The 21741-nt window shown below is 46.4% G+C and overlaps 1 protein-coding gene across 9 annotated transcripts in view; it reads right to left on the reverse strand.

The window, feature by feature from the left end:
• The window catches only part of GPR55 (G protein-coupled receptor 55), a 107854-nt gene that overhangs the window by 39821 nt on the left and 46292 nt on the right, over window positions 1-21741 (reverse strand). For 7 of the 9 annotated variants that reach the window (XM_084779212.1, XM_084779211.1, XM_084779209.1 and 4 more), the window contains one exon: window positions 19023-19202. Coding sequence is in view for 1 of the 9 variants with exons in the window: in XM_084779205.1 (XP_084635331.1) it covers window positions 8378-8417 (40 nt within the window). In the remaining 8 variants the exon portion in view is untranslated. Of the gene's footprint in view, window positions 1-8377; window positions 8748-11263; window positions 12310-19022; window positions 19203-21741 lie in introns of those variants that run through there. The other 2 variants (XM_084779203.1, XM_084779205.1) reach the window with 2 other exon arrangements.

A 21741-nucleotide genomic window follows, 5' to 3' on the forward strand; every position in this document is an offset into this window, starting at 1 on the left:
GCTTGGGGGAGAGGGGAGCTGTGATGTGAAAGAGGGTTCGCCTGGATGCTTGCAGGGGTCCCAGACAAGATGCAAAGCAACTCTACACTGTGTTGTCTCATCCTTGCTTGTATTTTTCTCCCATGTCGCTCTCCCCTTCCCAGCTCTTCTCTTTGTTTTCTTTTTCTTTCTTTCTTTCCTTTCTTTCTTTTCTTTCTTTCTTTCTTTCTTTCTTTCTCTCTTTTCCCCCTCCTCCCTTTGGTCTTTCAACTCTCATAACAAAAACCACACAGATAACAAAACATTCCCTTCTTCCTTTGAACTGAATTGTTTTCTCACAACTAAACAGAAATTGCATGACGTTTGAAATCATTCTCATGATTACTAACCCCATCCAAAATAAGTAATATGTGTGTGTTTTAGGGACACAATCTCACGCGTAATCATAGAAGTGAAAATGAAACGAGATTTCTTTTCCATATCAAGTTGGCAGAGATTTACCAAGTGGGTGCCTGCCAACGTTGAGCTGTGTGTGGTTTCTAGAAGGCAAATTTGACAACCCATACCGAGAGCCTTCAAAACAGTCTGCGTCTTGATACAGAGGAACACGCTTGCTCAGTACCAGTGAGAACTCAAGACGTGACAGATCCTTAGAACTGAGAATGAGGTAACTCCCCTCCCTTTCATCTGGCCCAGAGAAGACTATGTTGGTGGACAGACAAGGTTCCTGGACCTCAGGCAGAACTCTCATTGAGACTGGTGGATAAAGGCCCACAAGGAAAGAAAGTGTGTGGTGGGACCAGCTATGGTGCCTGCCCAGAGCTGCATACTTGGTGACCACTGCATGGAAACAACCTCCTCCCTTCTCCAAGCCTTCATTAATGGCATAAGGATCCTTAAAGGTGCAGCCTGGAGCCTGGTGAGATGGCTTAGCCTCCAAAGCCCTTGTAGAAACATGAGGATCTGAGACCTGAATCCTAGGGCAGGATCTGTATTCCCAGTACGAGGGAGGCAGAGACAGAAAGGTTCTTGGAGATTGCAGGCCAGCTCACTCAGTGAGCTCTAGGTTTAGTGAGAGTTTACTCCCCTCCCCCCCCAAAAAAAAGTGTTGAGCAGTTGAGAAAGACAACCAACAATTTCTAGCTTCCATATATAGGCACATGCACGCTCGTGCGCGCACACACACACATGTGCAACCTGGTCCAGACATGTGACTTAGAAGTCAGCTGAGGTCCTGACACACTTATCTTTTTTTTTTTTTTTTTTTTTTTTGGTTTTTCGAGACACGGTCTCTCTATGTAGCCTTGGCTGTCCTAGACTCACTTTGTAGACCAGGCTGGCCACGAACTCACAGCGATCCACCTGCCTCTGCCTCCCGAGTGCTGGGATTAAAGGCGCGCGCCACCACGCCCGGCTTGACACACTTATCTTTTAAAGGTCCACAAAGAACTGTCCCATGGCCAGGTGTGGTGGTGTACATCTTTAATCCCAGCACTCAAGGCAGAGGCAGGTGGATCTCTGTGAGTTCGAGGTCAGCCTGGTCTTCAAAGCAAGTCCAGAACAGCCAAGGTTGTTACACAGAGAAACCCTGTCTTGAAAAACAAAAAACAAAACAAAAAAAAGAACTGTCCCATGGCCTGGGGATGGTCACAGCCATCCCAACCTTTCCGCAAGTCCCCAGAGCAGGGCCCCTGACCCCTCCATGACCCCCTTTGAGTGCAGCCCCCTGCTTTCCCCATGGCCTGACCAATCCTCCATCCCTTTCTCAGAGTCCTGCCATTGGAAGCCACAAATGTCGTGGGCATTTCTGAAGTTTAGGAGCCGCAGAGAGACAGTGAGTTCAGATGACAGCAGCGCATGCTTTGGGTTATCAGGCAGACATCTCCACTGCCAAAATGGCCCAAGGCCTCCATGACCCTGAGAGCACCCTCAGACCTCTGCCCAGACTCTCACGGGGCTGCCTTCTCTCCCTGCCCTTTTACCTCCCTCCGCACAGCAGAAGGCCCTTGAGTTGTGGCTCTGGCCCCAGCTTGTCCAACCTTTGGATTGAAAACACAGTGATTTGTTAAAGCCGGTTCTCCATTTACCGTCAGAAGAAGAGAGTCTAGGGCTCCAGAAGACTGTGATGAAAGCATTAGGGGGCAGGACTGCCAGGAGGGATTTTGGTTAAAGACCTGGAACTTCAGTCTGCATAAAACCAGGAAGAGAGAGACTGGATGTCCCCAGGGCTTCTGAAACTTCCTCCCTCAGGGGAATCCCAAGGAGAGTCATCAGACCCAGAGGCCCAGAGGCCCAAAGGCATGATACCCATGCCCGGCAGATCAATTCATGTTAGCTGAGCTCATTCTGAGAACCTCAGTTTCCAAAGACGCTAAAACACTGGCTTCTGATCAACAGGGCTTTGTCTCACACAAGCCAAGGTGCCCAAGGAGCCAAACCATAATCATAACCAGAAGGCTATAGAGCAAGTTCTACGACTCAAGAGTTTCACAGACTCTGCTGTGCCGCGCCCCAACCCTGAAGTGCCCCCCCCCCAAGAAACCCTCCTAAACAGTGCTCTAGGCAGTCAAAATACCCCTGCTTTCGGCATCAGGCGACACGCAAGCATCATCTTTGGACCGGGTCCCCCAGTCTTGTCCCTGTCAGAGTGCATGGTCTGGGACAGGCTTTTATAGTCCTCTGCAATGGCATACTGGCTGGTATCATGTCAAGTTAGAATCATCAGAGTCTCAATTGAGAGAATGTCTCCATAAGATCCGGCTGCAGGCAAGGCTGTAAGGCATTTTCTTAATTAATGGTTGAGCTGGGAGCGGCCCAGCCCATTGTGGGTGGTGCCGTTCCTGGGTTGATTGTCCTGGGTTCTATAAGAAAGCAGGCTGAGCAAGCCATGGGGAGCAAGCCAGTGAGCAGCACCCCTCCGTAGCCTCTGTGTCAGCTCCTGCCTCTATTTGAGTTCCTGCCTTCACTGCTTTTGATGATAACTGTTATATGGAACTGTGAGTGAAATAAACTCTTTCCTCCCCAACTTGCTTTTGGTCATGGTGTTTCAGGACAGCAGTAGTGACTCCGCCTATGACAAATGACTTTCCAGCCTTTGTCCCAACTCTGGAACCACGTTGTCATCACGAGACTTCTATGAACACTCTCAGGACCTGCTTCCTGTTGCTTGCTGTTTGCTTCACATTCAGACCACGGCTCTAGTTCCCTCCTTTCCTCACTGACAAAAACCTCAGAGGAGCCCTTGTGTCCTGATAACACCTCCCACTACATTAGTTTCTAGGTTTAAAAAAAGAAAAATCCCTGTACCCTGGAGTATCAGCTGTGGCCAGCCCTAGCCCCTGCTGGCTCCAGGCTTCTTTCTGGGGGGGGGGGGGAAGACTTTTTCAGAAGGCTGCAAATACCCACTTCATCATAGAAAAAGAGATCACTTCTGTCATAAAAGCGCAGCTGGCAACAGGTGCCCAGGACCAAAAAAGAAAAAAGAAAAAGAAAAAAGAAAAGAGGACTGAAAGCAACAGACAGAATAAAATCTGAAGGATAAAAGCCAGAACCAAGCAAATGCTGAAAGTGAGCATACACCTGCAGGAAGTGACTCCCCTTACTTTTTTTAGACCCTGGAGATGCCAGTAGCAACCTTCGCATCGTGCCACCCTTGTGAGGATTCAGTGAGCCAGTATGTAAAAGGCAGGCCGAGCACAGTCTATGCTTCAGATGCACGTAGTGAGTGTTCACTGCTTGGTTTTAGTGTGGGCTTGCCACAGATTAGAATCATCTGAAGAACAGCCCTGGTTGTGGGGTGGAGGAAGACCCATCCCACAAGTTGGGGCACCTTCTGGTAGCAGCTCCGATTTTAAAAGGGCAAAGCAGAAGGCAGATTGTTTGCCTCTGTTCCTTGGCAACTCTCCCCTCTGGCCCTCATGCCTTCTCTGGAAGCAGAACCAGCACTTCTAAGCTTCCGTACTGGACCAAAGACCGAAGCAGCTGTCCAGGAACCCTCTAGATTTTTGATGCCAAGTTGGGACTGCTGGGGTACCCAGCCTCAAGGGCACAGCAGTTCCACAGTTGTCAGCCTCTTGGGCGTGGGGCAATTGTTGTTACCACATCAATACCGGCTGACTTAATGAACTCTCTCTATATACATACGTTTATTGTATCAGCTCTGATCCTTTAGGGGACCCAGACAGATACACCTTGACAGTTGCTGTTGTTGTTTTTCAAGTTTCCAAAATACTTTGTGTTGGAACTTCAAAATTGGAAAATATTGTGTATACAACATACTACTCTTTAAAAAAAATATGAGATGCTATTTAATTCCTGCATTCTCCCTCTCCCCCAACCGCCCCCCAATCTGAAATGCCCAAGAAAGTCTTATGTCATCCTTTACGCAATCACCATCAAACAATTTGAATTGGCAAGTAGAAGAAACATGGATCTTTAGGGGGTGGGGTTTGTTTGTTTGGTTGGTTGGTTGGTTTGGTTTGGTTTAGTTTTGATCTTGTTTTGTTTTACTATGTAGCTAGTCTAGCCTTGAACTTGTGATCCTTCCTGCTTCAACCTGCCATATGCCGTTATGCCCAGTCAAAGGCCTTTTTGTGTCACAGCTGGCATTAGAGACAGGCTCATCTTTAGATTTCTCCTACCATCTGGATCCCTTTATTATACAACAATCATTTCCCCTGTCGTCAAGAGCTGGGAGCCTAACCTCATTTCCCCTTTCTCTGTGTACTTTGAGTGGCAAGAAATAATTCCCATCACACCATGGGGATTATGGAAAATGATACAAACATCTCTACACTCCTAGTGATTTTATTTCTTCAGAGATGGCCCCGTAGATACGTCTTGACTTCCTGCTTTCTGTGCTTCCTGAATGTGACAACCACTCTGTACCCTCATTATGAGTAGGTGCAACAGTTAATCTGAAGTTTTTTTTTTAACAAAACAAAACCAAAGGCTTTCACTCAAACTCCTTCAGTATATATGTGAAATTCCCACAACCTAAACACAAGCTCTTTCTTGATACACATTCTCTTCAGTCTGTTCAAGCTAATTCTCCTGTGTAAAATTAGTGGCCATGTTGGCAGTGTCAATATTCAGGAGTCTGTTAAATGCTGGCTCAATGGGTTGCTCTTCCAACTATCAAGCTAAGCCAAGTACTGTTCAAGTATAAAGACCATTACCCACCCACCGTAGTAAATCGGATGCCCATCAAGGAGATTCCTACAGGAAGCACAGTCAGAAAAGACTATGGTGACATCTTTAAACCAGAGGCTTCTTGGGCTAGAGAGATATCTCAGAGACTAAGAGCACTTACTGCTCCTCCAGAGGTCCTGAGTTCAATTCCTAGCAACCACATGGTGGCCCACAACCATCTATAATGTGATCTAATACCCACTTCTGGCCTGCAGCACACATGTAGGCCGAACACTGTATACAAAATAAATAAATAAATCTTTTTAAAAAACAAACAACAACAACAACAACAACAACAAAAACAGAACAGACTTTTCTTGATTCTCCAAAAGGTGAGGAGGAGCCCAAGGGCAAGGCCAAGGACAGCTCTTTTGCTAGCATTTTTCTGAAAGTAAGATTTCATTCCTGATTTTTTATTCTTTTGAAATTATTTTTCATTTGATTTGGTGTGTGTGTGTGTGTGTGTGTGTGTGTGTGTGTGTGTGTGTACACACGCACACATGTGCATGCATGCCATGGGCTGGATATACAGGTCAAAGAACAACCTGAGGACTCAGTTCTCTCCTGCCACCATATGGGTTCAAGGATCACATTCAGCAGATGCATTTAGCCCCTGAGCCATGCCCCCAACCTTTTAAAAATTCCTTTTTTGTTTGTTTTTGATTTTTAGGGTTTTTTTGTTTTCTTTGTTGTTGTTGTTGTTGTTGTTGCTGTTGTTGGGGATTTTTGTTGTTGTTTCTTTGTTTTGTTTTTATTTTTTGTTTTTGGGTGGTTTGTTTTGTTTTGAGACAGGGTCTCTCTATTATGTGGCTCTAACTGTCCTGGAACTTGCTATGGAGACTAGGCTGGCCTTAAACTCACAGATATCACATTGCCTCTGGGACTAAAGGTGTGCAACAGCCTCCCACCCCTTTAAATATTCTTTAAATGTTAAAAGTTTCAGAAAAATAAGCATTCATTTACTTGTTACCAATTGTATACATTGCAGACATGTATATAAATAATATAATATTTACATACATAATAACCACACCACCATCATCCAGCATGGCCCAGGACTCTACCACGGACATAAGATTGGTGATTTTTCAGTTTTTAGACAGGCTCTCGCTGCGTAGCTCTCGCTGCGTAGCTCTCGCTGTGTAGCTCAAGCTGGCCTTGAACTCATTATGTAGCCAAAACTGGCCTCCAACTCTTCCAAGCTTTGCCTCTCAGAGTGAGTGCTGGAGTTATAGATACGCACCACCGTGCCTGGCCTATGATAATGTAACTATATTACTCTTCCTTTATTTTAGCCAAAGTCTTGGCTTTCAACTCTTCTAGCCTGGAAGACTCTTCCCCCTGGAAACAGCCTTGTACATACTGCAGTGTGGGGAGAGGGGGTCCACTCCCAAAGCAGAAGTTGCCACGTTTGTAGTCTCCGCTTCTCTCCCTCCACCCCTCCCTCCCTCCAGCTGCCCTACCTATTGTGTATGTTGTCCCTAGCACTGGCTTAAAGAGCTCCGTGTGCATGCACATCAGTTAGTTATTCTCCACGACCCTGAGGCATGCACATCAGTTATTCCCCACGACCCTGAGGCATGCACATCAGTTAGTTATTCCCACGACCCTGAGACATGCACATCAGTTATCCCCACGACCCTGAGGCATGCACATCAGTTATCCCCACGACCCTGAGGCATGCACATCAGTTATCCCCACGACCCTGAGACATACACATCAGTTATCCCCACGACCCTGAGGCAGATACTGGCAGTGTCAATTTAAGGGTGAGGAAACTGAAACACAAAATGGCAGCTCACCAAGGCCTCTCAGATCCCCTTGACCTGAGAGGCCATGCTCCTGACCAGCCAGGCTCCTAAATGGTGGACGTTTCATGTTCATAGACACGGATGGTGACCTCAGCGATCTGAATTGATAGCTAAGCAAGTCTTCATCTTTCCCCCTGAGGATCCAGAAACCGTGTAACGAAGCAGAGATTTGAGGCTAGGGTTCAGGTTTGTTTCTCCATGCTGCCCTACTTGTTCCACGATGAATGTCTACAGGATGCCTTTTCAAAGTGTAAAGGGGGATTGGGAAAAATTCCTAAATGCCACATTCAGAAGGCAGCTCTTCCTGAGAGTTACCTATCCCCGTGAGAGCCAAGACCCCAGGGTAACGGAGCTCATGTGCTAGCGGGCCCGGCTCAGCAATACACACAACTCATGGGACAGCAAGCTGCAGAAAGAGTCCAATTCATAGAAGGCCCATTTCCCCCACACCTCTCTCCCCTTGAACTCGGTCTATATAGACTGTAGGCAACCATGAAAATCAGCCTGAGCCCCGAGTATCAGATTTCTTACAAAGTCAAAACAAGACAGGAAAACACACAGGAAGCAACTGTTGAGGATGACATTTAAAAATATGCTCAGTGACCAGGCGTGGTAGTGCAGGCCTGTAATGCCAGCACTTGGGAGGCAGAGGCAGGTGGATCGCTGTGAGTTTGAGGCCAGCCAGGTCTACAACGTCCAGGACAGCCAGGACTACGAGAGAAACTCTGTCTCAAAAAACAAAAAACAACAACCAAAAAAATATGTTCAGTGGAAGATAAAGAGGGGTTACCACCAGCCAGAAAGGTCAGATGCAGAACAGGTTGCTGGGAATTCAAGAAACTTCTGTGGAAGGCTGAGGCAGGAGGGCCATGAGTTTGAAGCCAGCCTTGTCAAATAGTGAGCCTTATCACAAATAAATAAATAAAATAACAACAACAACAACAACAATAATAATAGAAGAAGAAAACAAAAAGTTCTAGGAGGAAAGTCAAAATTAAAGACTAGGCAATCACTACTCTACAGACTGTATAAAATTCTGGCCTTTCACATTTTTCTAATATTTCTTAATTTTCTACTCACTGTCAGTGTCTGTATAACTTGCACCAGACAAACGCAAAAAAAAAAAAAAGTCTTTGAGAACCTGAACAACATAGAAGAGAGACAATTTCATTATGAAACCATGTAGAATTCTGACAAGCCACTATAAAAACAGCAAAAACCCAGGAAGCCATTGGTTGCATCCATCTCCAGAAGAAGGGGGAAAAAACAAAAAAACAAAACAAAACAAAAAAATGAAGCAAACTGAAAACCCGGACATTTCCCTAGATTCCCTTGGAGAACCAGTCATAGAGAAGATCTACTGATGGGACACGGAAAGACAGGCGCTTACAACTTACCAAGAGGAGAGGGCATCCTGGAGCCAGCAGGAACTGGCATAGCTCTCACCTGGAAAGCCGTGAGTCAGTGGAGGCAGAGCATGGGCTAGTGTGAGAGCTAAGTCCGGCTAGGCCCTACACTCGTTGGCATTTACTGCAGAAGCCAGATCAGACTGGCTTTGAAGACAGGAGAAAAACACACAGGCTTCAGGCAAGGGGAAGAAAAAGTAACTTTTTCACAATAGGCCCGGGGGAAAAGTAACCATTTTCAAAGTCCAGTATGTTCTGTCCTCCTAACCAAGGTCTGCCATGGAGAGACAATACTTGACTCAGGCTTTATCTTCCTAAGGGGTCAGGGCAAAACCACAGCCCCAACCTCTTTAGCCTCCCAATCACACACCAGAGGGGGGCGGGGGGCGGGGGGAAGGCCAAGAATTGCCTCTGAGGGTCACATCCCAAGGGCCCAAGACTCAAGAGTCACCAGAAGATTCCAGATCACTGCCTTGTAGTGTTGGTTCCCTTTGGGCTACTGTTGCAGTGACCGAAACCTGGTAGCTTCAGCGATAAAGATTTATTCTCACAGCATTGGAGGCTGAGGGTCTAAAGCCAGGACACTCTGAGGGTCACATTCTCTGAAGATACCCAGCAGGAAGTCTTTGCCTTCCCCTGGGCTTGTATGGCATTCTGACCAGACAGCTGCAGTATTCCTTGGCTTTTACCAAAGAGAAGACAGATTTTACCTCTACCCTTGCAATAGTTAATGGTAATTGTCAACCTGACAGAATCTGGATTTACCTAGGAGACAAGGCTCCAAGCATACCTACCTGTGAGGTATTGGGGTAACTGAGGCAGGGAAAGTCCAGGTTTGTGTCCTGGTCTGTGCACAGAGGAGAGAGCTGAGTATCCGCACTGATCACTCCCTTCTGCCTGACCATAGGCCCAGTCTGACCCTGTGCTTAAGTCCTCCGCTGCCTTAGCCTTCCTGCCAAACTCTGAGCCAAAATAAGCTCCTCCTTCCTCCTGTGGCTTTTGTCAGGATAGTTAATCACAGTACATTAAGAATGGACTCTTAGCCTAGCCGTAGTGGCACATGATTTTAGTTCCAGCACTCGGGAGGCAGAGGCAGGGGGGATCTCTGAGTTCGAGACCAGCCTGGCCACAGAGAGTTCCAGGACAGCCAGGACTACACCGAGAAATGCTGTCTAAAAAAAACCCCCAAAACCAAATTAAACCAAACAACAAACAAAAAATCAAAACAAAAACAAGAGCCCTTAGAGGAAATTGTCTAAGTTTATTTTATGCTAATAACAACTAAATACTACAGACCAAGTAACTGTTATAGCATCAAATTTTTTTTTCTTTTTCTGAGTATCATTATACTTTATTTATTTTATTTTAAATATATTTTATTAATTTATTCATATTACATCTAAATTGTTATCCCATCCCTTGTATCCTCCCACTCCTCCCTCCCTCCCTCCCATTTTCCCCTTACTCCCCTCTCCTATGACTGTGACTGAGGGGGACCTCCTCCCCCTGTATGCTCATAGGGTATCAAGTCTCTTCTTGGTAGCCTGCTATCCTTCCTCTGAGTGCCACCAGGCCTCCCTATCCAGGGGACGTGGTCAAATATGGGGCACCAAAGTTCATGTGAAAGTCAGTCCCCACTCTCCACTCAACTGTGGAGAATGTCCTGCATGTGCAGAGGTTTACTGCACATATTGTCCTTGGCTGGTGCCATAGTTTGAGCAGGACCCCTGGGCCCAGATTTGCCCATCATTATGTTCTTCTTGTAGGTTTCTAGGACCCTCTGGATCCTTCTATTTCCCCATTCTCCCATGCTTCTCTCACCTAGAGTCCCAATAGGATGTCCTCCCCTCTGTCCCACTTTCCTGGTAAGTGAAGACTTTCATGGGACATGCCCCTTGGGTTAGTGTCCAGATATGAGTATATACCATGTGAGTCTTTCTGCTTCTGGGTTAACTCATTCATTATGATCATTTCTAGCTCAATCTATTTGTCCAGAAATTTCAGGAATTCTTTGTTTTTAGTAGCTGAGTAGTATTCCATAGTGTAAACGTACAAATTTTATTTCTTATAGTTCTGGAGGGTGAGAAGCCCAATATCAAAGTATTGATTGGTTTGTAGATGATTGAGAGTCCATTCTGCATCCACGTTGGTACCCTGAATGTGAGGTCCTTCTTACACAACAGAAGTAACAAAAGAAGCCCCTCCCCCATGAGAGGCAGCACTCAGGACCCAAGCACGACCCACCTCCTTACACTGGGGCTGCACTGGGCATTCAGGTCCCAACACTTTCAAACCACGACAGAACTGAAGACCCAAAGAAGCAACTAAACATAGGCAGTCATATTCTGAGTTGGGCCAAAAATAAATAGTAAATGACCCAAACATGATTAGGCTGAATATAAATGAGGGCTTGACTGTTCCTAGGTACGGTTGAGGAGAAGGGTGTTCTTGCAGATATGAGGGAGAGTTCAGTCAGAGGCATCAGGAAGAGTCCAGACTCAACAGGGCCATAAGAAGAGAGAGAGAGAGAAGAGAGAGGGCACACTGACCAGGAAAGGAGCTGCAGAGCAAGAGGCCTAGAGACCTAAGAGATCAAGAGAGCCTATGGCCAAGATGTCTGGGTTGCATAGGAAAACAGGAAGCTGGAGCAGGGAAGCAAAGCCTAGCCCCTGGGCTAGGGAGGCTTAGTGATGGGGGGGGGGGGGGGTGAGCAGTGCTGGGAGGAGCCACAGCATTTGCTGTGATAGGTCAATAGCTACTGAATATAGGCAAAGGGGCTTGAGCTAACAGGGCTGTGCCAGGGCCTCTGCAAATAACGTTTTGGTTGTTAGTTTGGTGATTTTGTGGGACTCCTAACAGTGGGAGTAGGGGTGTCACTCTTTTGCCTGCTCTTGGGACCCTTTTTCCTCCTACTGGATTTCCTCCCCCAGTTCTGATATGAGGGTTTGTGTCTAGTTTTAGTATAGTTCGTTGTTCAGTTGGTATTCCTGGGAGGTCTGCTCTTTTCTGAAGGGAAACAAAAGAAAAGTGTGTTGTTAACTTAATGATATGACGTAATGACGTAATGAATGTTTATTATTAGGCTATAATTATTATGGCAGTATTTTCTAACTTGCTATCAATCAATAAAAGACACAGACACCTATTGTATTTTAGAACAGCCTTAATTCACCTGGAACATGGCCGATATTACTTCCTAAGCTAGCTTCTCTTATCTGCCAGCCTCCATCCCGTGCCATCTGCTTCTAATAATTTCTATTTGGGCTACCTCCTATCCATGATCCCAAAAATACTTACTAAAGTTGTTCATCTGGGCCCTTTCTTTCCATGTGGAACTTCAAAAATTCCTCCTCTGGGCCCACGTGGCTCCTTTCTATCCTATGGCGGTCCTCTTCCTCTTCCGGTACCCAGCTGCCTCTCTTTCCCAAGATCCTTCTCTCCCAAAGCCCTCAGACTTTGGCCACACCCACCCCATTCTGAGCTGCCCAGTTTTAGGCCTTTTAATCAGCCAATCAGGAATTTTATTTATTTATGTATTTATTTATTGGTTTTTCGAGACAGGGTTTCTCTGTGTAGTGGAATGCCCAAGTCACGAAACCTCTGCAGACTACTGGAGTCCAGCCAGATGCAATGTACACAGTCTTTTTTTATTGATCGAGCTGTGGAGCAAGGACGGTGGTTCCCCAGGGGCTGAGGAAGGGGGGCGGTCTCCTTAGCATACAAGGTTTATAAAGGCAGAAACAGCAAGCGGGACTTTCCCAGCCTTGGCATTACGTAATTGGGTAAGGGTTATAGAGGAAGCTAGTCTTCAGGAGGGGACTCTCATTAAAATTTTTCATCTGCTGTAGCTGTTACATTGCGGGGCTCCCACACAATTGGGTAAGGGAATAAAGGGGAAGCTAGCCCTAATTTGATAAGGCGAGCTTTTGTTTGGATCTCAGGGAAGTGAGCCCCGGGGGGGCCCCCTTCTAGCTCCCAGGGAAGCTGACTTTAAGCTGATTCAGCACCGGGGGTGGGGCGGGGGCGGAGGGGGCAGGGAGGGGTTCTGCTCAGGGAAGCTAGCCCTTGTCCAGTTCCCACAGTAGCCTTGACTGTCCTGGTCTCACTTTGTAGGCCAGACTGGCCTTGAACTCACAGCGATCCTCCTGCCTCTGCCTCCCGAGTGCTGGTGGAGGATTTCTTAGGCAAGGTTAAACAACAATACTTGGGGTACAAGACAGTTTGCTCATAAGCAATAAGAATCTGGGGTGGGGGAGAGTAGCAATTAACAAATACAAAGCACCAGACCATACTCCAATAGGAGTGGCTCTGGGTGGGGAGGGACCAGGAGTAGAAACTGCAGTCAGGATGTATTGTATGAGAGAAGAAAAAATAAAATGAAATAGCAAAAAAAAAAAAAAAAAAAAAAAAAAAAAAAAAAAAAAAAGTTAATTGGATGGATAAGCGAAGAGGCAGATACAGTTAGTTAAATAAGGGTTGTTTCTACAGAATTTCCTCAGCTTTGGCTTTTTATCCTTGATATAAGAATGACACTTTTCTCCTGATATGGAGAGGACATTTACCATGCAGGGGAGGCAGTTTTTGTTACTTGTTTTTAGAAGAAAGAACGAGAATGCTGGATCATCTTTCTTTCGGATTCCTGCTGTTCCTTCCAAGGACCTTTAACTAAATAGAATCCGTTGTCATAGTAGCAGCACATATTGGGGGCCATGCAGTAAGTTCCTACATCCCTGTATCTTCATCCCTGTGTGTTTTTCTTATAAAGACATGCCACTGGGAGTGGAGACAGGGCTCCGTTGACAGAATGCTTGTCTACTACCCACAAAGCCCTGGGCCCAGCTCCAGCAGAATAGAACTGGACATGGTGGCATATGACTGTGATCCTAATGCTGAACAGATGGAGGCAGAAAACTCAGAGAAGTCCAAGGTCATCCTAAGCTACATAGGGAGTTTAAGGCTAGCCTGGGCTATATGAAACCCTCTCTCTTTCTGTTTCTGTCTCTCTGTCTGTGTCTCTGTTTCTGTCTCTCTGTCCCTCTCTGTCTCTCTCTCTCTCTCTCTCTCTCTCTCTCTCTCTCTCTCTCTCTCTCTCTCTCTGTGTGTGTGTGTGTGTGTGTGTATGTGTGTGCCTGCAACTTGTGAAAGTATGCATTGTCACTGACCTGCCTAACTGGAGAGCTGGGTTTCTACCCAGGCCAGAGGTTCCATTCTTTTGGCCAGAAGGAAGTAATTTTCCCTGAATGGGCCTTAAATGCTGCTGTGGCAATCTCATCTTAACTAATTATACATCTAAAGACCCTGCTCTCAAATAAGCTCTCATTCTGAGGCTCCAGGTAAGACACATTCGGGGTGTGCTCCAGTAAGATAAAAGTAGATTCTCTGCCTCTAAGCTGGAGACACATTCTGTCTCCTCCTCCCTTACAAGTTCATCCAGGTGTGTCTGTCAGTACCTGGCCAAGGGACCACCTTTAAGGTTCACTTTAATCCATGCTAAAGAGGTAGGAGGAATAATTAACCCTCTGATGTCGTGTTTTTCCTTCCCAGAGTCCTCATGCCCTACCACAGTCCTTACAGCTGCCATGAAGAAGTCTTGGGTCTGTCCGTCTTTCTGAGTCCTGACCCAGAAGGACATAAGTGTTTTCCTCTCTTCTTTCAGATGCTGACCAGGGCCTCACTATGCTTTTTCTGGTGCTCTGTGTTTTTTTAACTCCCCTCCCCCTTACATGGATGGTTGCCTACCATGTGGCTGATCTCCATGCTGGTTTGACTCAAGTGGCATCTTTTTTTCTATTGCATGCCTCTTGCTTTCTGTTTGTGGTTGTCTGAATAAGAGTGGCCTCCAGAGGCTCATATGTTTGAATGCTCAGTCAGTGCACTACTTGGGAGAGATTAGGGGGTGTGGCCTTGTTGGAGTGGATGTGGCCTTGTTGGAAGAAGTGTATCACTGTTGGGTGGGCTTTAAGGTCTCAAAAACCCAAGCCAGGACCTCTTCCTGCTGCCTGAAGAACAGGTTATAGAGCTCTCAGTTACTCTGCAGCATCGTGTCTACATCATGCCACCATGCTCCCCACCATGATATGATGACAATGGACTAAATCTCTGAAACTATAAGTAAGCCCCCAATTAAATGCTTTCCTTGAGACTGGAGAGAAGGTTCAAAGGTTAAGAGCACTGTCTGCTCTTCCAGAGGTCCTGAGTTCAATTCCCAGCAACCACATGATGGCTCATAACCATCTATAATGTGATCTGATGCTCTCTTCTGGCCTGCAGGTGTACATGAAGACAGAGCACTATGTACATCATCATCATCATCATCATCATCATCATAAATTTTTAAAAAGAATGCTTTCCTTGATAAGAATTGCCATGGTCACAGTGTCTCTTTACAACAATAGATCACTAAGACACTACTTAAACCTAAATCTTGTACCAGGACCTCAAATGCAGACTGGTGGGGCCACTAGACCTCTTTGTACCTTTATCCTAATGAATAAATCTTTCTCTGCTTTTCTTTTCTTTTCTTTTTTTTTTTTTTTTTTTTTTTTTTTGCTTCTTGAATTGGGTTATTGAGATCTGGTGTCAAAGCCTGGCTTGTGGCACTATTGGGAGGTAGTAGAAACATTAAAAGGTGAAGCAGCATAGAAAAATGTTCTGTCCCTCTCAGGGATATAGGGTTAGGCAAGATGGTTCAGCAGGTAAGGGCACTTGCTGCCAAGCCTAAAGTCCTGAGTTCTATTCCTGGAAAACACCGGATGGAAGCAAAGAACCAACTCAGACACTCTGTCTTCTTACTTCCACTCCTCCGGCTCCCTCAACTGTTCTCCCAACTCTTCCAGAGGATTGCCTGAACTCTGTCTAATGTTTGGCTGTGGGTCTCTACATCTGTTTCCACCAGCTGCTGGGTGAAGCCTCTCAGAGGACAGTTATGCTAGGCCCCTTTCTACAAGTACTTCAGAGTAACATTAGTAGTGTCAGGGATTGCTTCTCTCCCATGAGATATGTCTCATGTAGGACCAGTCTTTGGTTGGCCGCTCCCTCAATCTTTGCTCCATCTTTGTCCCTGGACATCTTGTAAGCAGGACAAATTTGGGGTTGAAGGTTTTGTGGGTGGGTTGGTGTCCTTATCTTTCCACTGGGAGTCCTACCTGGCTATAGGAGGTGGCCACATCAAGCTTCATATCCCCTGCTGCTAGGAGTCTCAGCTAGGGTGACCCCGTAGACCGCCAGGAGCCTCCCCTGTCTTGGCACATCCAGAGACGCCCCTGCACCTCCAATCTTATTTTTTATGATTTATTTTTATTTTATGTGCACTGATGTTTTGCCTACAGGTATGTCTGTGTGAGGGTGTCAGGACCCTTAGAACTGGAGTCACAGACAGTTGTGAGCTGCTTGTGGATACTGGGAATTGAACCTGGGTCCTCTAGAAGGGCAGCCAGTGCTCTTAAATGCTGAGCCATCTCTCCAGCCCTTATCTTGTTTTTAAAGTGGAAGGATATTGGCATCCTGTCTGTTTTCTCCTTTCCACTCCCCTTTTTTGGTCCTTTCTTAGCACCTTGAGGTGAACAATTTCCTCTGCTGCATGTTTCCACCACAGATGCAGAAGTGACTGGGCCAACCATGAACTGAAGCCTCAGAAACGGTGAGCCAAAATAAGCATTTTCTCTTTTAAGCAAGATATTTTGTCAGAGAAAAACTGGCTAAACACACTCTGGTCATTAATCCTGAAAAATAATACAGTTAAAATCACCCAGCAGTTGGCATGATGCTCTTGTTCACTCAAATGATGATTTTTCCACCCTACTCTCTGTGATGTTTATTCTAAGTATCTCCTGTTTCAAAAATGTGTAAACATGTCACCATTTGTTCTTTGCGTTGTCAATCAAAACAAACTAGCCAATTCTGAACAATAATAGAGAACAGGGTGGAACATCCTGATCCAGTGAGGGGAGGAGAAAGAGAAGGAAAGAGAGGATGGAGCCAGGAGGAGAAGACCAGGAGACATCAGGAGAAGTGAACTGGGCCTAGGAGATTATTTAAAAAACAAGTATAATGTGGGAAATCAGAGTGAGAGGAAACTAAACTAGCATGGAAGTTTAGAATGGAGTGCTATTATTGTGCTGCATTGTGCTATAGGCTAATTAAATAGATCCTGGTCTCTCTGTGTGCTTATTTAGGTATAAATCTGGTTAAGGAGTAAATACGGATTTCACTAAAGTAATTAAATATTAAATATTCATTCAATATATGGCACCCAAATAAAGTAGGTTTGAAAAAGTTCAAAGCCTACACCCAGCCATGCAGGAAACTGTCTTGCAGACACTGCTACCACCATTCCATCCCCCACTCCCACCCCAGCCCCAGCCCCAGCCCCAGCCCCAGCCCCAGCCCTCCACCCCTCCCCCTCCTCCCATCCTCACTCTCTCACCCCACCCATCCTCCCTACCCACCTTATTCCCCAACCCCACCCATCCCATTCCCTACCCCATCCTCCACCCCCAACCCATGAAAATGCTTGAGAAGCACCTTCGATTTTGAGGGACTGTCTGTGGAAGGCTTGAGGATAACAGATGGACAGCCTGGTTTGATTTTTGGCCATAGTGGGAACCAAGACCCATGTGACTTTTTACAGGAAGTGGTAAAAGGTGCCTGAGCTCACCAGCACTGGAAGCCTGAACCGTGCTATAGAATGGTTTACTAAAAAAAAAAAAAATCCCCTGAGGGTCTTGTGGTCAGAAGGCTGTTCTCCTCATTCATGTGGCTTCTGTCGGGATGTCTGGAGTCGCAGGCTTGGGCCAGGTTATGTCGACCACATTAAATATGTTTTTAAAGGGTCCTAAAGGTCCCCTGTCCCCATAAGTACTTCACACTCCTCACTTTGGTCAACAATTATCACCACCCCCACTCCCCACCTCTGTGTCTCTAAGCTGCATAACACGAGCGGGGCACTGCTTTGAAATGTCGAGGCCCCTCAGTCAGCCAAAACCACACTCAGCATAGCACAGGTTCCAGTGTGCTGCCATGAGCCCCTCTAGTCGCCAAGTTGGTAGAGCAATAACGGACACTAATCTCCTCTATAGGAGATTGGAGGTTCCACGGCAGCCCCACAAGCCAAAGTGGGGGGAACGTCTCCAGCCTGTGCCGAAAGAAGCCATACCACTAGGGTGGCTACAATCAAAATAAGGGAGGGAGGAAAGGAAGGCAAACAAACCAGCACCCGAGAGGCAGAGCCAGGACTCTTAAGTTGCAGGAAAGGCTCACCTGTATTGAGAGAGCTTATCTCAAAAAGAAAATGTTAATGAGCAGGTGGAGAAGCAGAGGGCTCAGACATTGGATGCTGGTGGTGTAAAAGGATGTGGCCGAGGAGGAAACAGCTCTGCTAGGAAATCATATCCCAGAGCACGTGCCCTCCGTGTGCAAGGCCCAAGGTTTGCTCTCCAGCCTTCTCCAAAAGAAAATATGTAAACGGCTACCATAAAATTTGGGTCACCCACTCCTAGGAACACCCTCAAAGAGTGGGGAGCACGCATTCAAATGAAGATCTGCATGTGAGCATGTGCAGCGCGGTTCACAAGCCCAGATTAAACGATGGGAGCAGCCCAGATGCTCATCATCTGGAAGAAGGACAAACAGGCTGCAGAAAAACCCATATGACGGATATTGAATCATTAAAAGGAAACCAGTACTGAGCGATGCTGCACATGGGTGAATCTTGAGAGAAGCCAGCCACAGAAGGATTTCTCTACTTGAAGCATCCAGAATGGGTAGATCCACAGACACGAAGTCGCTGCATGGCTGCCAGGGCTGAGGAAGGCAAATAGGAAGAGATCGGTTAGGGGAAATGAAGTTTCTCCTTGGGTGTTACATGCATAACCTAGTGAATGTCCTAAAAGTTACTGAGTGTGTGTGTGTGTGTGTGTGTGTGTGTGTGTGTGTGTATGTGTGTGTACATATATATGGGTTTTTTTCTAGACAGGGTTTCTCTGTGTGTAGCTGTGGCTGCCCTGGACTTGCTTTGTAGACCAGGCTGGCCTCGAACTAACAAAGATACACTTGCTGCTGCTTCCCTGAGTGCACCACCACGCCTCCCACTCATGGCTCTTCTGAGTGTATATTTTAAAGTGGTAAAAATAGTGCCTTTTATGTTGCACAAATTTGGCCTCGATTTTTAAAGAGCATATAGTCTCTCTTTTAAAAATATTTAGTCTTTGTATATATTTTTATGTGTATGAATGTTTTGCCTGCATGTGTGCCTGTGCACCGCATGTGTGTCTGGTGCCCTAAGAGGTCAGAAGAGGGTGTTGGATCCTCTGCAACTGGAGTTACAGAGGGTCGTGAGCCACCATGTAGGTTCTGGAGACAGAGCTCTTAACCTCTGAGCCATCACTCCAGTCTCCGGTCCCACTCATCGCACTGTTGTCTTTGAGATACAGCCTCACTATGTATCCAGAGATGGCTCTGAGCTTCTGATTCTCCTGCCTCAGCCTTCCAAATGTTGGGACTGCAGGCGTGAGTAGCCACACCCAGAGTGAAAGCACGCGCTGAAGCAGACGGCACACGCAGCAGTCAGCTCTCTGTTCACAGCAGTTCATAAAATCCCTCACCCAGAAGACACCCCCCCCCCCAAAGCCATGCTTACCCAGCAGGAGGGGCAGCTGCAGGATGACCTCACTCGTGGGAGTGGACCTTGTCCTTGTCCTTTCTCACAACCTTCGGCATCTGGGGGATGTGCAGGGCCCAGAAGGAGCTCCAGATTCCCTACGGCCCAGCAACAAGGCAGGCCCTGTGGTCTTCCCAGACTCCACGTGAAGGAAGAGTGCTGTAGCGCAAGGAGGAAAGAATGTGAGTTGTAGGCGGCTGTCAGCAGATAGTGAAGTTTAGAGTAAGAAACAAAGGAAGAGCCGGGCGTGGTGGCGCACGCCTTTAATCCCAGCACTGGGAGGCAGAGGCAGGCGGATCGCTGTGAGTTCGAGGCCAGCCTGGTCTACAAAGCGAGTCCAGGACAGCCAAGGCTACACAGAGAAACCCTGTCTCAAAAAAAACCAAAAAAAAAAAAAAGAAAGAAACAAAGGAAGAAATACCGAACTCCGTATCGAAAAGAGAAAAAAAAATCAGAGTGTGTGGGTACGTCAGTTATGTGAAAAGAGGTACACAGATACAAAAGAGAAACTGTGGCAGTGGGAAGGAGAGGCAGGGCGATGAGGCTTGTACACTTTGTCTCAATTTCACTTCAGAGCCATATTAAACATAAATATATGTTTATCATATTCAAAAGCTAAAACAAATTTGAAAGATCAGTCTGATATTATGTTGAACTGAAAAACCACACAGAGCCAGGAATCAATGAAGTACTCTGATTGCGCACAATGGGTTTGTTCTGAGAATATCTGGTGTTTAGTAGATTTACTGATACTGGTCTTATCATTCTGAAACCCTTTTGTGCACGATATAGGATAAAACAAACACACACATATGCTCTTTACTGGAAAAGACTAGAGGACACTAGCAAGAAGTAAAAGTAAAAAAAAAAAAACTTATATTAAACTTGAGATGGAGAGACCAGTTTGAAGCCCTGATTTAAAACAAGCAAACAAACAAAAACAACAACAAAAAACCAGAACAATGTTCTAGTTTTGTCCACTGAAGGACACAGAAGCTCTGACAAGCCAGTCACCACTGGTTACACAGTGGACACAGGTGCCACTAAGTCCTCTACAACTCCCTACTACAGAAACAAGGGCTCCTAGAGACAGGTTCAGGTCTAAGAATGTGTCACAAGCCTAGAATATCATGTCTGATCGGAAAGCGAGGACAGGACTCAAAGATAAATGTGATCCTGCCAAGTGAATTCAGAAACTGACCTCAGGTGCTCAACGGTGGCACAATTTCAACAACAAAACGCAAGAGGATAGCCGGGCACTACACACGCACCCTGTATTTTCAGAGGCAAGATGGGGCATCAAGTCCCCCTGGCACTGATGTTCCAGATGCTTCTGATCTAGCACTCAGATGCTGGGAACTAACCCCAGGTCCTCTGCAAAAGCAGCAAAGGCTCTTAGCCACCCACACACCTCCCCAGCTCCCCTAACTTACTTTTTTTTTTAAAGTCAGAATTCTAGCAGAAACAAAATAACCAACTACTATAAATAAGAACTTTAAAATGCCAGTCTGCAGCCCCCAGTATTTTCTGCAGGCAGGCATCATCAGTTCATGGGTGAGCTTGGCACCCCACTGACCCTATCACTATGTGAGGGTCCTACAAATTACTGATTACTAGCAAAAACGGAGAAAGGCTTGGTGATCAAATTCATATCAGCAGCATGTCTGACATTATTTGACCTCAGTCCAGTGTCATGAGTGAATCGCAGATGTGGGGGACCCATGCCCCAAATTCTAAGCCTGAATTCTGCACTAATAATCATGTTAATAAAGCCACGGCCAGAGCTGACTTTTCAAAAAAAAAAAAAAAGAAAACAAAACAAAGCAAAAAAAAAAAGGTGACATCACAAAAACAAACAAACAAGAAGCTGTAATGACAAAAAGGCAAAGCATCTATTTTGAAGGCATAATGACTAAATACCACACATGAATTTTGATTGCATCCTGGATAGGGGAAAAGACATCTGGGGGGGGGGTGGCATCTGCAGAGCCCCAAATGCAGAGGGTGCTCTGTGTGCTGCTATGGCTTCGATCACAGCGTTGTGGTTTCATGGCAGGGTGACCTTATTAGGAGATGTTGGTATATTTGGAAGTGAGGTTTCAAGATGTCAGCAGTTTGCTTAGAAATTGTTCAGAAAAATAAAAGTATTGGGTGAGGGGGTTGTCAATATGTTAACAGTTGTAGGTCAGTAAATCCTTGTCCTTTCAAATCTACGAGCTTTGGGCAGCGGGGGGGGGGGGGGGGGGGGGGAGGGGGGCTAGGGGGAGGGTGGCAACATGGCAGCACACACAGAGAATGCCGTAGCAGAGCTAGTGGCCAGACAAGGCTCTTGCCGCCATGGAGGCTAGCCTGCCGCTCTGAATAAAGTCTTCCGTTCGGGTTCCTTGACCCTCTTCCCACCCCACCTCCAGTTTATCGCCTGGGAAAACCCCCTAACCAATGAGGACAGCGACACCCCCCCCCCAAATGCATGTACAGTGTTTCAGAAGATGGAAAACACCCCGTGGCGATGGCGTCGAGGAAAAGGAGGAAGTCCCATGCCTGGAACCCCGGCGGGGATCTCTGCACAACCTAGTTCTGCACCCCTGAAGCCCCTGGCAGGTGCCAGCCCAGTGTTCTCGTGTAGGGCACCTGTTCCTATGTGGCCCCTGGTCTCTGCAAAGGAAGCCTCCGCTCCACACCACCACTATGGCTCCAA

This window comes from Acomys minous (assembly GCF_964271855.1).
Source record: "Acomys minous genome assembly, chromosome: 4".
NCBI classification, from domain to species: Eukaryota; Metazoa; Chordata; class Mammalia; order Rodentia; family Muridae; genus Acomys; species Acomys minous.